The 16,301-nt window shown below is 38.3% G+C and overlaps 3 protein-coding genes across 3 annotated transcripts; 2 read left to right on the top strand and 1 right to left on the bottom strand.

Annotated features, from left to right (window-relative positions):
* The first annotated feature begins 5,211 nt into the window (after positions 1-5,211).
* LOC129951736 (mitochondrial-processing peptidase subunit alpha) lies at positions 5,212-7,272 on the top strand. Its single transcript, XM_056064040.1, has 5 exons — positions 5,212-5,398; positions 5,470-5,794; positions 5,854-6,270; positions 6,342-6,987; positions 7,049-7,272. The coding sequence occupies exons 1-5, from the start codon at positions 5,355-5,357 to the stop codon at positions 7,219-7,221; spliced, it is 1,605 nt and encodes a 534-aa protein (XP_055920015.1). The 5' UTR covers positions 5,212-5,354; the 3' UTR covers positions 7,222-7,272.
* Positions 7,273-7,509: 237 nt separating this feature from the next.
* On the bottom strand, positions 7,510-11,934 carry LOC129949913 (ribonuclease 3). The gene is made up of 3 exons (XM_056061635.1): positions 10,414-11,934; positions 9,613-10,354; positions 7,510-9,555 (listed from the first exon to the last, which is right to left on the bottom strand). The coding sequence occupies exons 1-3, from the start codon at positions 11,921-11,923 to the stop codon at positions 7,575-7,577; spliced, it is 4,233 nt and encodes a 1,410-aa protein (XP_055917610.1). The 5' UTR covers positions 11,924-11,934; the 3' UTR covers positions 7,510-7,574.
* A 1,524-nt stretch (positions 11,935-13,458) lies between these two features.
* Positions 13,459-15,116, top strand: LOC129950222 (uncharacterized). Its single transcript, XM_056062075.1, has 5 exons — positions 13,459-13,678; positions 13,747-14,122; positions 14,188-14,468; positions 14,530-14,797; positions 14,861-15,116. The coding sequence occupies exons 1-5, from the start codon at positions 13,545-13,547 to the stop codon at positions 14,957-14,959; spliced, it is 1,158 nt and encodes a 385-aa protein (XP_055918050.1). The 5' UTR covers positions 13,459-13,544; the 3' UTR covers positions 14,960-15,116.
* The last annotated feature ends 1,185 nt before the right edge of the window (positions 15,117-16,301 follow it).

Here is a 16,301-nt window from a genome sequence, read left to right as displayed (position 1 = left end):
TAATTATTTTCTGCACAATTCCATTTAATGTTTTATTTAAAAGGTTTGCTTATCAAATTTGAAAAGAAATAAGTAGTAATTCTCATAATACAAAATACAATTACTGATCAACTGAAGGTAGAAATTAGTAAATTAAAGTTCCGAGTTTGCAATTTTTGACACTCAAAAAACTATCTAGTTGCTTTTGTCAAAATGAACGTTCAAGGAATGCAGTTGACTGCAAATGGAGTCCCTTATGTTGCCCGAACCTGTCTATTATCAACACATTAGCAGCAGCTACTGTCAAACCACTTAGAGATCTATAAGTAAAATCCAATCCAGCTTCTCTTCCGCAATTTCATCCGCAATCCATCCATTGTTTTTTTTTTCTACTGGGCATATTATGTCTTGCCATGAGCAACTTCGAATGTCACTATTGACATTAGAAATGGTTAATCTGTTGTTTACTTCTTTTTCATTTACCTTTAGTGTCGGTAGTTATTGGTTTTGGGTGAAACAATTTCTCGAAGTTAGGGAACTTCATGATTTGGAGGCGAACCTACTCAACGTCTTACTTAGGGAGGGCAATACAGACTATAAGAATTTTCGTAGAATGTCGGTCGACAGGTTTGAAGCTGTTCTGTGCCTAGTAAAGATAACTTTGAGGCCGATAGTCCTGTCATCAGAAATGTTCAATGGAGACCCCAAGTAAATGTTGTAAGAAAAAACGTGTGTACTTACCATAAATCTACATGTGCAGTTTTTTGCGACAAGTGTTTCCGCATACAATAATTGCCTTGTAGCTAAAATATTTCTGCTCTTTATTAGTTTTGAATAAATTTAATTAAAGATTTTATTTTATTTGATTTTTGTTTCTTCTATTTCAGGTGCACAATCGAATGGTTGTAAATACAACAAAAAACCGCAGTATCGATATTCCGGCTGCCATGCATATGACACATCTGCGTTCAATATTGTCCTAGGATTAACCTGGCACCTAGACGATTCCAAATACTCGCTGCCTGGCGAAGACAACAACATCTTCTATCAAGAAACTCTCGAGCAGGCTACAAAAATTCTTGAAAACCGACGTCGCAACAGCAGTGAATCCTCAGACCATCCTTTTGCGGATGATTGATTAAGACTTGGCTCACATAACCACAAGAGGAAAAGAAAATCCACTTTACGCAACAACAAGACACACAAAACTAACTATTTACACTTAAGTCGAAAGGTTAAGTATTAAAGATAATTTTAAAAAAAATAAAATAAATAAAGCTATATAATTATAAAATAATTATATAATTATAAAATAATTATAGAGGATAAATTAAGATTAAAAAAAAAGAAGAAAACAAAAAAGTGATTTAAATTTATTATGCTTAGGATTCGCATATTTATTTTGTTTATCTTATTTTATACTTATATTGTTATTTATTGTGATTACAATATTATTTTCTTTTTGTTTATTATATTTTTTATTTTTATATTATACCTGAATGAATTTTGAAATTTAAATAAATCTTATTTTCTACCACTTAATGCTTTTTACAAATATTATATTGAAGAATGTTTTGATCAATCAATCAATAAGAAATCGAAAGAAACAAAAATATCTACTTGTAAGTTTGTAATTAATTGGAAGTAAGTAACAATTTAAAAACGCACGGAACCAATCTAGAGAGAAAAAAAGAGTTATATTAAATCAGATTTTCAAAACTTCCCTTAAAATAGAATGTAATGATAACCATGAGGCTGTAAATAACATTTTTTTCAAAATATTTTAAAATACCTTTAAAAAAAAGGTTAGCTATTTGTTTGCATTTTGATAAAAATCATTTTCTGTTTGAGAATCTAGTCACAAGCTGAAGCAAAGGTCTTCTGTTTTCATGATCAAAACAAAGTTATGTATAAAACGACAGCACTAGAGAAATAAACATTTCATCATCACATCATAATCAAAAAACAAATTTTAATTAACAAAATAATAACTATAATTAAAAATCGATGTATTTAAAAACAAAATGAAAAAGTAAAGCAGCATATACATACATTTAGTATAGAATATACATTCACTTAACAAAATGCCAATATTTATGTTAACATAATAAATTTAGTCTAAATATTCAGATAAATAAATTTTAAAACTTAATATACATAAAATAAGCATGAAAACAAAAATCAAAATATCGAAACAAATTATTATAAAATTAACCTACTTGAATGATTACTTCTAGAATGAAAGATTAAAAATTAAAAATAAAAAAAAGACTTAGGGAATGGATGATTGGAATATTCAATCGAGCTAGCATTAACTTAACATCACAAGTTTTGATTAAAAATAAAATAAAACAAAAATTAGTTAACATTAAAAATATAAAATGTGATAAACAAAAAAAAACAAAAATACGTTTCGTTAGGAGATTTTGTTCTTATGTCTTTCTTGTTTTAAGTTTAGAAAACTATTAGCTTGTTTTTTCAAATAAAGTTATTTTTCTTCATGTTTTTAGTTCTTTATAATTTAAAAGTTATTTTTTTAAATAATGCTGTTTTAAGCATATGGTTAATCTTGTATAACATTTGCTTCAATTTCATTTACAATAAACCAACAAGCTTATAGAGGAATTTTTAATAACTATAGGAATTTAATTTTATTTGTGTTTTTTTTATTACAATCGTTTCTATTTCCATATTCTATCCTGAATCTACTATAGACATTATAATATTAAAATTATTGTTTTTTTATATAAATATAAATAGTATATATAATTTCCCCGGTATATGTAAAATAACCTTGATAAAATAAGATTAATAAAGTGGATGAGTTATAAATAAAATAAATTAAAAAAAACGTGTTTTATTTAAAAGGAGAACCAGTTGTAAAGGGTGTTTTTTTAACTACTTTTGAAGTTTCGATCGTTGTTGTCTATGGTTTGACAGTTTAGAAGGTCAAATTGTGTTGACAATTCGCCAGAACAACCCTTCCAAAATGTTGAAATTTAATTTAGAAAATAAATTATTAAAGAAGATTCCACCTTTATGTATAAAATATATAGTAACGGGTTGTCCATTTTATTTTGTGGTTTCAAAAGTATGGGGCTGGAGTTCGACATCTGTCAAACTAAGTTGTTAAACCAAGTTTTTGTCAGTTTAAAGTCTGATATTTACGAAAATGGATCGCTTAACTATGGCACAACGCATACAAATTTTTAAAACCTACTACAAAAATAGAGCCATTTATCGTGCTTTAAGAGGAAATTATGGTTTACATAATCGTCTATCTAGGCAAGCAATTGGAAAAATTGTGAAGACATTTCAAGAGACTGGATTGGTAACAGATATTTTAAGGGCAGTGCATCAGAATCCTCAAGTAATTGAAGATAGGCCCTTACATCTCTTTGGTCCGTAGGTGTAATTGGGCCTTACTCCTTCGAAAACGACGATGGAACGACTGTCACCGCCAATTTGGAGAGTTATAGTCATGTGATAACCGACTTGTTTGTGTCTGCTATTAAGGAAAACGACTTGATTGTTCCTTGCCGCATAATTTCTCGTCGTAGCGATGTCAAATGGCCACCAAAATCATGCGATTAGACACCGATGGCCTTTTCCTGTATAGCTACTCGAAAGACCGTTCTTATTCAAATAAACCTTAAACTCTTGAGCACTTAAAAATTAACATTCGTCTAATTATGGATGAGATACCGCCCAATATGACTGTCAAAAATTGGTCGAATTTTAGCTCAAAAGAATCGATGCTTGCAACAATTCGCGTGGTGGTCATTTAAATGATGTAGTGTTTCACACATAATGTCAACGTTCAAAATTTATAATAAAAAAGAAATATCATACAAAAATAATATTATATGTGTTTTATTTACGTTTACTTTTTAAAACGCAAAATGGATAACCCTATATTATAGTTGCCAAATTATAAAGGGCGACACGTTGTGGCTAAGTCGAGAAAAATCCAAAAATTAAGTTCTAAAACATTCTCCAAATATCCGCCGAAACAACAGAAGAGTCAGATGACATCAATAGAGCGTTGGCTAAAAGAAGACTTGATTCCAACAAGACGACCGCAATAAATTTGTTACCAAGCACGCTTATCAATTTACTGCAAAATAAATTTGAAGATAACTTTGTTTTCAGTAGTGGTATTGTGAAGAGGCGACTTAATGCCTCTGGAATTATTTTGTATTGAGCTATGCTAAGACATTGGTTTCTGCCGACAAACTAGCACATTTTGAAGCATTGGAAGCCAATTTTCAAGCCATTATTGACATCATACGGTCAGATTTATTGAAAAAAGTAGTGTAAAATTGGATCGATCAATTGCAATTTAACGCGGTGGATATATAATATCAGAACCGTTATCATTTCTGTTCTTGTTGAGCATATGTATCTGTCAAATCAAATTCGTTACATATTTTGCTACTGGTCGGAGTCATACGAACTGCCCCTTTTTGAAATTTTTCTATTTATTTTTGTTCGCAGATTTAGCCATATTTTTCCACAGAGTTTCAGTTAAAGCTATTATTACATTTTATGACCGATCGGTTATTCAAAATGTCTATCAGTAAACAAAATGTTCCTCATTGAAATCAAGTCCATAATTTAATGCATAATATAAAATAACCCTTCATAAAGTCCACCAGTTATAACAATCAGTGAAGCCAATAATAGGAAATATTTTGAAAGTTTATAAAAAAAACCAAAGATGGCACAAGCAGAGATTGAACCCAAGGCCTCTTGCAGGACAGTCCAACGCACTAAGTGACTAACCATTATTATAAAAAATATTCCTGATTGAAATCCAATGTAAAATCTTTTTTCTGACCACAATATGTCATTCGAATTCCGATAAATTGAAACACAAATCTGTGGAACTATTTGGTTCATTCCATTGATATAAACCAATCAGCTGTATAAGAAATATATTATTTGCTACGAAAACAGACAACAACATTTGTAGCAAACAAAAATATAAATATTCAATAATTCATTTTCCCGCATTTACTTTCCCATAAAAGAAATAAAATTGTTGTTATTCAAAACATCTCAACATTCCCTTTATGCAACAAACCTTCTATATCAACCCATGTAGATCTCTACTTAATATGTTCGTTTGATAGTTTGACATTTTCTACTTATAAGTAAACATTTTTACAAACAACTGTAAGAACTTCTTGACAAAAATTTCAACTACCAAACAACGCTAATATGTCAACTGCTGTCATTTCACAAATCACCTGAAAAATTTCGATTTTGGTTCTAGTCGGTGAAGGAGGCATGTTTTTGCAATAAATTAAAAAAAAAAAACAAATCGATCAAAGCCTACATCTTCATTGTTATCTAATAAATTATAAACGAAAATGAATTTCGGAAGATTGTATCAGCTCAAAAGCTCTTGGCGGGGGTAAGTTTACTAAATTTATCACCTAAATACTTCAAACTAACCTTCTACCCGACTGACGAAATCCGACACAGAATTTCCAGAACCTTTACCTCATCGTCTCCATACCGCACATCTGCCCTACCAAAGGACAATGTTAACATACCATCTGATAAGATCGTGACGAACTTGCCACCACTCACTAAACCGCTGTCCGACTTACCAGAAGTCGAATATGCCAAGCCGAGCAAGGACGACAACATAACTCAGGTGACAACTCTATCAAATGGTCTGAGAGTCGCTTCCGAGAAGCGCTTCGGTCAGTTCTGCACCGTGGGATTGGTGATAGATTCAGGGCCACGTTATGAAGTCGCCTACCCCAGTGGGGTGTCACACTTTCTCGAGAAATTAGCTTTCAATGTAATTTTTTCAAAGTGATTTGTTGTAGTGAAGTTTAAATTCTATTTTTGGAACAACAGTCCACAGTCAACTTCCCCAATAAAGATGCCATCTTGAAGGAACTTGAGAAAAATGGAGGAATCTGCGATTGCCAGAGCTCGCGGGATACTCTCATCTATGCTGCTAGTATCGATAGTCGTGCCGTAGAGTCGGTCACTAGGCTTCTAGCCGATGTGACTCTACGTCCCAAGCTCGAAGAGGAAGAAGTGTCTATAGCTCGACGAACCATTCAGTTTGATTTGGAGACACTTGGCATGCGTCCCGAACAGGAAACCATTCTTATGGACATGATACATGCAGCCGCCTACAGGGAGAACACTCTGGGTCTTCCAAAACTCTGTCCCTCGAAAAACTTGGAACTGATTGATAGGAATGTGATCTTAAACTACCTCAAGTATCATCATGCTCCTGAGAGAATGGTCATCGCAGGAGTTGGGGTAAGAAAAAATACATTTTCTTGGGTATGATTTCAGTTTATAATTGTAAACCTTCCCCCTTCTTACTCAAGGTGGATCACGATGAACTGGTGAGGAACGTTGAAAAGTTCTTTGTGACTCAGCCGGCCATTTGGGACACAGAGAAGATCACTGGCTACGGAGCTGACTCCGTTGATAAATCCATTTCACAGTACACTGGTGGATTAAGAAAAGAAGAATGTGATATTCCCATCTACGCTGCAGCAGGCCTGCCTGAATTGTCTCACATTGTCATCGGCTTGGAGGGATGCTCACATCAGGACAAAGATTTTGTGCCCATGTGTGTTCTTAATATCCTGATGGGAGGAGGTGGTTCATTTTCCGCTGGCGGCCCAGGCAAAGGAATGTACTCCCGACTCTACACAAACGTCCTCAATCGTTATCACTGGATGTTTAGTGCCACCGCCTACAACCACGCCTACAGTGATTCCGGAATATTTTGTATACACGCCAGTGCTCCACCAAACAACGTTCGCGAAATGGTTGAAGTTGTTACCCGCGAGTTGGTGAACATGCAATCAGAACCTGGAAAGGAGGAACTGAGTCGAGCGAAAATTCAACTGCAATCTATGTTGCTGATGAATCTTGAATCCAGACCTGTTGTCTTTGAAGATGTTGGCAGACAAGTTTTGGCCACTGGACACCGGAAACGACCAGAACATTTTATAACTGAAATTGGTAAGATTTTTCTAAGTTTTAAACTTCTGAAAAAATTAATGAAGGTGAATTGTTTTTGTAGAAAAAGTGACCGCAGAAGATATTCAACGTGTTGCTCAGAGACTTTTAGCGACTCCACCATCGATGGCGGCACGAGGAGATATTTCCAAATTACCCGATCTTAAAGACGTTCAGAGTGCGCTGAGTAATGGCGGCAAGTTTGCCTCCAATCGGCGGCTTTCTTTGTTTAAGTGATTTTTGCGTTGAATTAACGAAGCGGGAATAAAAAATTATTTAGTTATCTTAGCCAATTTTGTTGATTCCTATGGGAACTGTCTTGAATCTCTGAAGATGAAAAGTTTAACGCCTAAGAAGGGTGGGTCACGTAGAGCGCATGAAAACGATCCCCTCCAGTCCTCAAACTCTTCGAGTCTACCCTCGCAAGACAGCGTAGTAGGAAGGCCTATGATTATGCAGTGCTCACAAGTGGAAACTTTGAGTAGAAGGATTTAGCTAAAGACCGAGGAAGATGAACAAGTAGACTTCAAGGAATGGATTAAATTGTTTATTTATAACTTATAACTTAACTTATGGTCAAAGAGTCACCCTTAAGTACTAATTTCTCCAGATTCAATTTCCGACGATGAAGAAACGTCCTCCACGTCAGCCAGGGTTGAAAATGGCTTCTGTTGGGGATTCTTCTCATTGAGATCATTAGTCGCGGTTTGGTCTCTTTCTGGATCAGCGATCTTGACTGCATCTGTGATCTCTATGATGTTCGCAGATGTGGGAGGTTCAGGATCCAAAGCGATATGGTCTCCTAAATCATCTTCGGACAGAGGACTTAGTGAATCGTCGATAGCAGCAGGTTTAGCTTGTCGACTTTTTTTAGCCTTCGATTTATCTTCCTTTCCACTGCCATCACTGCAAGAGGACGTCGTCCTTTTCGTGCTGCTGCGTTTCCGCTTCTTTTTGTGCTTCTTCTTTGGTGAGTGGGATTTTTTCTTCTTCTTCTTAGGCTTTGAACTAACGTCTGATTCTGCATTGCGCTCATCATCTTCGTCGTCGGGAAGCTCATCCGACGAGATGTCCTCCCGCAATCGATACTGCTTCGGCAGATGAGATTCATCCAGATCGTCGGTGAAAAACTTCTTTGGAGGCTGTTTGAATGTGTCCTCTAGGTCGGAGTTCACGTCCCCAGTTTGTCGCTTAATGCTCTTGGCAATGACCCTCTTCTGGTGATCGAGTTGCGGGAAGAGCTCCCGAGAATTCTCCAGTGCCTGTTTGGCTGCATTCATTTCGGCCTGCTGAATGGTGTGACCGGTGGCTGTGGCCAATCGCTTCGACCTGAAGTACACGGCCACGGTATAAACACGGGTGTTCGTTGGACCGATGGATTCGACAACTTTGTAGATGGGAATGTCTGGCTCGCCACCTTCCATTGTTCGTAAGGTGAGGCAGCATTGTTGAAGTTTCGACTTGGGATCATTCCAATCCTGGTTCATGATGAACATCTGGAGCCGCGGGAAGAGACAAACATGGCAGAACTGCTCGCAGTACATAAGTCCTTTGTCGACGTACAACGCCCCAAGGAATGCTTCCAGCAAATCAGCCCGATCCTTTGTCTTCATATCCGCCTTGGGATTCGAGAAGACCGCATACTGGGTCATGCCGAGATCATCGCAAACAACGGCCTGAGTTCGGTTATTGACCAAAGACGAACGCAACAGCGACAAATGACCTTCGTGATGCTCTGGGAAATGGCGGTACAGATATTCGGAGCAAATCAATTGCAGGACCGTGTCGCCAAGAAATTCAAGCCGTTGATTGGAACCGAGAGTAAGATGCGTAAACCCAATACTTCGGTCGGTGAAAGCCCGAGCCAGAAGTCGAATGTGCTTGAATTTGATGCCGATGGAATCCTCAAACTTTGTCAGTTCCTGTAGAACTGGATAAGAAGGTATGCAGTGTCGATCCCCGAGCGGTTCCTGCTCCTGCAGTGGGTGCTCGGATAAGTTCTTCCAGATCTCTCTCAACGACTCATCACCCATGAACAGGGCATTCATGAACACTCCGTCGGCTACGGAAATCCCACCGTCCAGCAGCAGAGCTCCCATGAGGGCCTCAAAGCAATTCGCCATTGCATGACGCAGTTCCAGCTCGTGACACAAATCCGAACCGTGAGCATACAGCATGTACTCTTCCAACTGGAGTTTCTTCGACAGCACTGCCAGATGCTGATTCTGGACAATAGCCGCTCGATAGGTTGCCAAACCACCCTCCTCCAGATCGGGAAACATAAAGAACAAGTGAATGGAACTGAGGAATTCCACCACGGCATCGCCAAGGAACTCAAGTCGCTCGTTGTGGGTGATATTCGACATGGTTTCGTATTCCTTTCCAAACCTGGACATGATGTTGATCAGAGTGTTGATTCCTCGCTTCCGCGTGTTCATGTAGTGAATCTTTCGATCGCCGTACTCTGGCTGGCGAATGCCGCAGTTGGTCAGACTGTTCCTGGCATGATCCGGATTTGTACCAAAGTTCTCCTTATACGATGGATGAGTCAATGCAAGTTGCAGGAGATATCTAGAAATCAAAATTACTTGAGGACATTTGGTCATGAGACTCAAGTCAAGAACTTACCTGTTTTTAAACTTGTAGCCAATGTTCTTTTCGAGGAGGTTCAAGGCCTGATGGAAGCGCAGATGACCTGTGAGGACGGGGATCAGCATGGCATGTTGAATCACATCGCACATGATTCCAGTTCTGTAGAATCCCTTCGAGCTTATGGCAACCGTGATGTTCCTCTTCATTCGGCCCTGGGTACGCATTTCCTGCAAACGTATTTCCTTATCCTCGAGCTTCCGTTTGTCCTTGTACGATGGCTTCGACATGTTGGCCATCAAATGACGGAACTTCACATATTCCCTCCAGGCTTTCTGGTACTCAGGGTTCCCGGCATAACTGAGCTGCGGTGGACGGATGCCAAAGTGGACGATAGCCGGATGGATGATGTTTTCATTGTCCTTATCTACGCAATCCGGAATGTCTGGGACGTTCCTATCGAGTTGATCGATTCTCACGGAACACGGCTTCTGTCCGGGCTTTGTGACGACCATTCCCTTGATGTAGTCAACATAGTCCTGCCAGTCAGTCTGGCTAATGTCAGACATGGACGACAAGCGATCGGGATCCACCAGAGGGCCAGAGTTATCGAGTAAATATTTGAGCACCTCACTCATGGCCAGAACCTCTTTGCCATTGTCGGCCAGATCTCTAACAAACCGGGGAAGGAAGTGAAAAGCCGGACACGACGACTCGGCATTCACACTCGGAAGAAGACTGAAGTCAACCAACTCGAGGAGCTCACGAAAGAGGTACTTAGCTGAAAATAAAAACATACTTCCATTTGAAGGATCAAGCATAACCAAAGAATAAACTTACAAAACAATTCAAGTTCCTGGATTGTGAAGTTCTCGGGAATCTTCTCCGCAATGTACAAGATTGTGTACTCAATGTTGAATCGGATGACCTTGCAAGTGGGCAACTCGTCAATGGGCGAATGTGAAAAAAGGGAGAACCCCTCGAAGAGGAACTCATGTTCGTCATGTTTTATGATGGTTGGAGTTTTGGTGAGAAAGTTGGTTGGCGGCGAAACCGTTATCCGGTAGTGGTAGAGTTTGTTGGCGTTGTTCAAATTCGGTATGCACTTGGGGATTCCCACCTCGCCGGGGTAGATTCCATGCCGGATGCCGATCCGTCGCGATTTGGCCGAACAACGACACAAAGGGCCGTCGTTCATTTCGCCGGGATCGTTGTGCCACAAATCGGGATGCAGGCGGTAGGGATGTTGGACTTTTCGCGATAGCTCCTCCATGCAGCAATCTTGTTCGACTTGGAATTCATCGTCTGAAGAGTCTGATGAGGATGAGCACACCTCCGACTTGTGTTTGCATAGTCGACGACGATGCTTGCGTGGCGGTGGAACATAGGGTTCCATCTTGGCCTTAGCTTTTTGGGCTCTCTGAACGAGTTCTTCTTCGAAGAGATTGCAGAGAGCTTCAAGGCGGGGTGTGCCCTCAACTTCGTTGCCATTATTCGTGCGACGATAGTAGATGTCTGCTGGAGAGGAACGAATCCACACGTCCTTCTCTTCGTTCTCCTCCAACTCGGCCAGTTTCTTGGCAATCTCTTCGGAGGTTTCACAAAAATAGCTTCGCCAGTTTTTTAGAAGCCGATCCCTTTCTGTTTCCTGCTTTCTGGGGGCCTTCTCCGATTGATGGTGACTGGAGTAGCTTGAGCTGGAGGAGGAGCGTCCTTCGTACGAAGAACCTCGGTCCATTGGTGGACGAGTTGAGGGAGCTCTGTAGCTGCTGCTCGAGGGGTAAAAAGGTTTTCTTGGACGATAGGTGGGCCTATGCTCGTGGGATGCCGGAGGCGGTTGGGTGGAGGGACGAATGGCTGGATTTCTGTAAGTCAAATTGTGTCGTGGAGCATACCAAGTGCGAGAGTGACTTGTCACAGGAGGCGGTGGAGGCGGTTTTGAAGGATAGTCAGGGACAGGCATACCTGGAGGTGGTGGCTGAGGGGGATAGGTGGCGTAGGGAGTGCTCGCTGGAGGCGGTGGGGGAGTGTAGTGCATGTAGGGCCCCGCTGACTTATGAGGCAGTACAGGTGCGGGGGGATCGTACGGTGGTAAGGGAGGAGCAGCGTAGTATCTATGAACTGTGTTTGCAATAGGCGGCGGTGGAACTGCAGGATTGAAGGTCGTAGACATATTTGCAGCTGGATAGATGGGACTAGGAGTCCCGACAGGAACAGGATAGACTGGTGCTGGAGTGTAAGTGGTCTGTGGCCCGGTGGGGACGTATGGAGTCGGTGTAGGCGTATCAGGATATGTTCCTGGTGGTGGAGGTATCGCAGGCTGATGTGAATTTGGAGTTGGGTAACTCATGTTTCGAATTTTGTTATTTGTGTATTTATTTTAAAACTTTTCTGCAAGTCTTATTTTTCAAAGCGAAAAGTTTAACTTAAATTGTCACTTTTTTCAGCTGTCACCGACGAGGGTCAGTTTAGAAATGTTTACATTCTTAAATTCGTATGATTCAAGTGGACAGTTTGGAAACTGCACTTAAGTCTGTACTCCGATTTTCTGCAAACTCGTATCCATTTAACACAAGAATTTTTAATATCTGCAGATGATAGCTTTTACATTAATAACATGAAATTAATATTTTTAACACGAAAAGGTAGAGATATTTTGATGATGGTTGATAGTTTGGCAGTTGACAATGTCAAACCGTGTTGTCATTTCCATTCAGTGAGGTTTGGAAATCGATCATGAATAATTTCAATATAAAACCACTCTTTTAAGTTCAAAATAAATCTCCTCACAAAGCTCATACAGCACTTCGACCGCTTAACAGTCAAAATAATATCAACAACGAATAGTTAAATGGCTTCTTCAATAATAATCCCCAAGCCACTCACAAATCATCTTAAAAAATAAATTAGGTGGCGCAACAGTCCGTAGAGAACCAGGGCCTAGTGACTTACAACTTTCAACTATTCCTGTTTGCGAGTAATTTCAGGGATGGAGGGGACCTAAAGTTTATATTCCCAATCCGAACGGCTAATTGAGGAAGCACTTTTTCATGACAAGAATTACTCTTGGAGAATTTGTCAATTCATCGCAAAAGGCAGTACCCGTGAATAAAACTTTAGGTGGCACAGGCAGGGATCGAACCCAAGACCTCTGACATGACAGTCGAACGCACTAACCATCATGCCACGGGCACTACCGAATCATCTTACCTTTCATTACAGTTTGATTTGTTTCACAAGCTGAGGACATTATAGTTCCCTATTTGTTTCGAAATGAGCTAAACACCTATGACATTTGGTTGCAATAAAATGTTGTAACTTAAATATAAATGTATTGGAAAATCAGAAAATCCAGAAGTAGTCCTGTAAACTGCTCTCTCATTCATCTGACTTGACGCATTATGTAGGTTACTTTTTATGGGGCTATGTGAAGTCATTTTTTCACACCGAAAAACCAGCAAATATTTAATTAATTATTGAAAAGTCTTATTGTAAAAAGTATTAAAAATTTGACTGATCAAATGGAATATGTAATTTGCAGCCGTTGTTGATTCGTATTTAAAAAATAGATTCCACTTAATTATCTACCAAGTTATAGAAGTTAAAAATTCATTCTTATAACATTCCTGGCTTCTATTATAATTTAAAAGTCTCAACAACAAAAGGAGCAATAAATTTAATCAACAAATAATATGTTTTATTATTTTTTCGTAAGAGCTAAAGACTTCTTCACAGAAATTAAGAAAAAATGAAATGACTTTAAATGCCCGTTGTTGTTCTGTTTATAAATAGCACTTTGTTCATGGGACGCCCTTCTTTCAAGAAAAAATCAAACAAGTCTTTCAGTGACACTCGACATTGACATTTCTTATCAATTGTTGTCATCTGCATGTTTGTTTTTTGTTTGTTTAAAATACAATTATATTCAGAAAAATATTATTAAAGTATTTTCACTTTCTTAGGATTTATCAATGTTAAGAATATTAACGAACATTGGAAAAACAATAAAAACTTCTTCCTTTTTAACTCGCTCCCATCAATTACAACAATCAATGCCATTTTATGCTGTTGCGGCCGGTTGGGAAGTGGGAATCTTCGATACGTGGTAAGCCCTTTGCCAGTTGACAATAAACAATATAAATTATTTACATATGTTTATTTTATTTATCTAAGGGCCATATGTGAAAAAAAAGTGAAAGTGTACTCCAAGCCAATTTACAAAAAGTTCAAGACCAGAGAAGAGGCAGAAGCATTTCTTAAATCGCATGGGGTAAGCGTTCCTTCAGCTTCATCCTCATCAAGCGGCTCGTACAATCCTAAAGAAGATGCGCTTCCATTACCCAGAAAAGCAAAGAAGAAGAAAGACTTTAGTACTGAAATGAAGAAACTTTTAAAGCAAAAAAACGATAGCACAAACTACCGAAAATGGGACTCAACTTCAGAGGAAAGTGGAAGTGAAGATGAAACAAGACCACAACCTGTTGCTCCAGAAATCAAGGAAAGTTGGCCAGAAGATGTGGAATGGGAGGAAGATGACGAAGATATTTTGGTTCGTTAAACAATGTTTTACCTTGCACTTATTTATATGTTTAAAAATATTGTATCCATTTTTAGCTTGCTGCTGCAGCCGAGGTAGAAGGAATACCAGAGAATCCTCTAAAAAGAAAAATCCCCATCGAATCTAGTTCAGGACCGAGTAGTTCAAAGATCTTGAAAAAGTACTCACATGAATCGAAGATTTGGGAACCGATAGGTTTGAAGAAAATTGGGGATTTTGAATTTCCCATTGACTCGGAGGGTTTTGTGATTGTCTACACAGACGGATCTTGCATAAATAATGGCAAAGCCAATGCCGTTGCAGGTTTCGGTGTTTACTTTTCTGAAGGACATGCTCTGTGAGGAGAATCTTTAAATGTTATTTTCACTCTCCATGAGTTATTGTTTACTTTTTTGTAGAAATGCTGCAAAGCCAGTTGTCGGGAGAGTTACGAATAATGCTGGAGAAATTCAAGCTGCCATCTACGCCATTCGTATTGCTAAAGATTTTGGCATTAAAAAGCTATGCTTAAGCACAGATTCTCAATTTCTTATCAATGCTGTGACGGCTTGGATGAAAAATTGGAAAAGAAAAGGTTGGACATTGAAAGGTGGTGAACCGGTAAAGAACAAGGAAGATTTTGTGATATTAGATGGCTTGCTAGATAAAAGCATTGAAATTAAATGGGTAAGGCTTTTTTAAATATAGAATTGAAAAAATACAAACTAAAATTATGTTTTGCTTTTTCAGAACTATGTAAAAGGTCACAAGGGAATCATTGGGAACGAAAAAGCAGATCAACTAGCTCGTCAAGGTTCAGCACTCTATAAATCTATGATAGGAAAATGATATGACTGAATCGTTTTAATTATTGGACCTATTTACATTTAAAAGCATGAAGATCTTAACGTTTATTTTATAAAGCTGTTTAAGAATTTAAGAAATAAATTCCTACTCCACATAGATTCTTATTACATTTAAATAAAAAGCTAGAGTATTAAAAGAAGTTGTCATTTGTTTGAGTTTTCTCCCCATAAATGTAAGAATTAACACTACTTTTCACTACAACGTCTTAACATTCTAAATAACCAACAAAGAAAGTTGGAAGTCTTTTTGTTATTTTGTTTAATCAAAAGAAAGAAAATATCTGTTGTTAGGAACGTACATTAAAACTGTACCTAGTATTCTCTCAATCGAATTCAACTCCAATTAAAATTCTAGTGGTCATCATATTCTTTTGATTGACAGATATTCGACCCTTAAATAACCTAGATAATTTCGTTCAAATCCAATGCCCTCTACCACGCGATCAACGATCGCTCCACTTACCATATAAAAACAAAGCCTTTTCAATTTCCCAATTCATGAAAGCACTTCACTTTGACATGTAATTTCCTTTAACGAACGTTACCAATCATAACATTGGGCAGGCGACATTGGGGACTTGAAATTAAGGCAAGTTTCTAGTATCTGATTGGCCAGCTGCCAAAAATTCGCCTTCCAATTAAGGCAACTTGATTGGAAAGTTGACTGGAAAGTTAGTCAAGAAAAATCTCCATAACTGTTAAGTCAAGTCTACTTTTTCCCCATCATTGTAGCGTGTACCAGGCGGTACTTTTGGTGAGAAAAGTCTTGTCCTGGCTTAAAGAAAACGTGATATCAACATCTGATATCTGAAATATGTCTCTACAAAATCTTTAACAGTCTATAACTATTGATCATCTCCAATGACACAACAATTTAATATTTACCTTTGCTGGTTACCGGACCATAGACATTTCAAAAAATAGTATGGCAGATGATCTAACTCCAGAAATGGAACAGTACAACCCATTTTACCACGTTTGGCTAACACTGGCATACCAATCGCTACATGCTTACACTAGATTTAAAGCTATCAAGGTGCTTGCTATCTCGAAGCAGATCGCATATAAGCTCGATAATCGGTGTCATAACCGGACACTGTATCATAGTAAAACACGCCACGCGTTTAGGCGGATTTTAAAAATATTATTGCATAGTTGCATGAATGAGAAAGAGGAGGAAAAAGTTGTTTACCTCCTATATAGATTTAGCTTTAGCTTTTCTTTCAAAAGTTTTTGAAAGGATCCTGAAAAATCAAATAGGTGAGTTCCTTAAGGCGAACAATCTTTTAACTCCAAGACAGAGTGGCTTTCGAGAGAGGCATAGC

Source organism: Eupeodes corollae, chromosome 3 (assembly GCF_945859685.1).
Source record: "Eupeodes corollae chromosome 3, idEupCoro1.1, whole genome shotgun sequence".
Lineage (NCBI taxonomy): Eukaryota > Metazoa > Arthropoda > Insecta > Diptera > Syrphidae > Eupeodes > Eupeodes corollae.
This window is presented reverse-complemented; position numbering and strand designations above follow the sequence as displayed.

Coding starts and splice junctions, on each gene's coding strand:
- LOC129949913 (XM_056061635.1), bottom strand. CDS start 11,923: ATGAGTTACCCAACTCCAAATTCACATCAGCCTGCGATACCTCCACCA. Junction 10,355..10,413: donor CCAGGAACTTGAATTGTTTT/GTAAGTTTATTC, acceptor TTTTATTTTCAG/CTAAGTACCTCTTTCGTGAG. Junction 9,556..9,612: donor GGCTACAAGTTTAAAAACAG/GTAAGTTCTTGA, acceptor TTTGATTTCTAG/ATATCTCCTGCAACTTGCAT.
- LOC129950222 (XM_056062075.1), top strand. CDS start 13,545: ATGTTAAGAATATTAACGAACATTGGAAAAACAATAAAAACTTCTTCC. Junction 14,123..14,187: donor AAGATGACGAAGATATTTTG/GTTCGTTAAACA, acceptor ATCCATTTTTAG/CTTGCTGCTGCAGCCGAGGT. Junction 14,798..14,860: donor AAAGCATTGAAATTAAATGG/GTAAGGCTTTTT, acceptor TTGCTTTTTCAG/AACTATGTAAAAGGTCACAA.
- LOC129951736 (XM_056064040.1), top strand. CDS start 5,355: ATGAATTTCGGAAGATTGTATCAGCTCAAAAGCTCTTGGCGGGG. Junction 5,399..5,469: donor CTCAAAAGCTCTTGGCGGGG/GTAAGTTTACTA, acceptor AATCCGACACAG/AATTTCCAGAACCTTTACCT. Junction 5,795..5,853: donor TCGAGAAATTAGCTTTCAAT/GTAATTTTTTCA, acceptor TTGGAACAACAG/TCCACAGTCAACTTCCCCAA.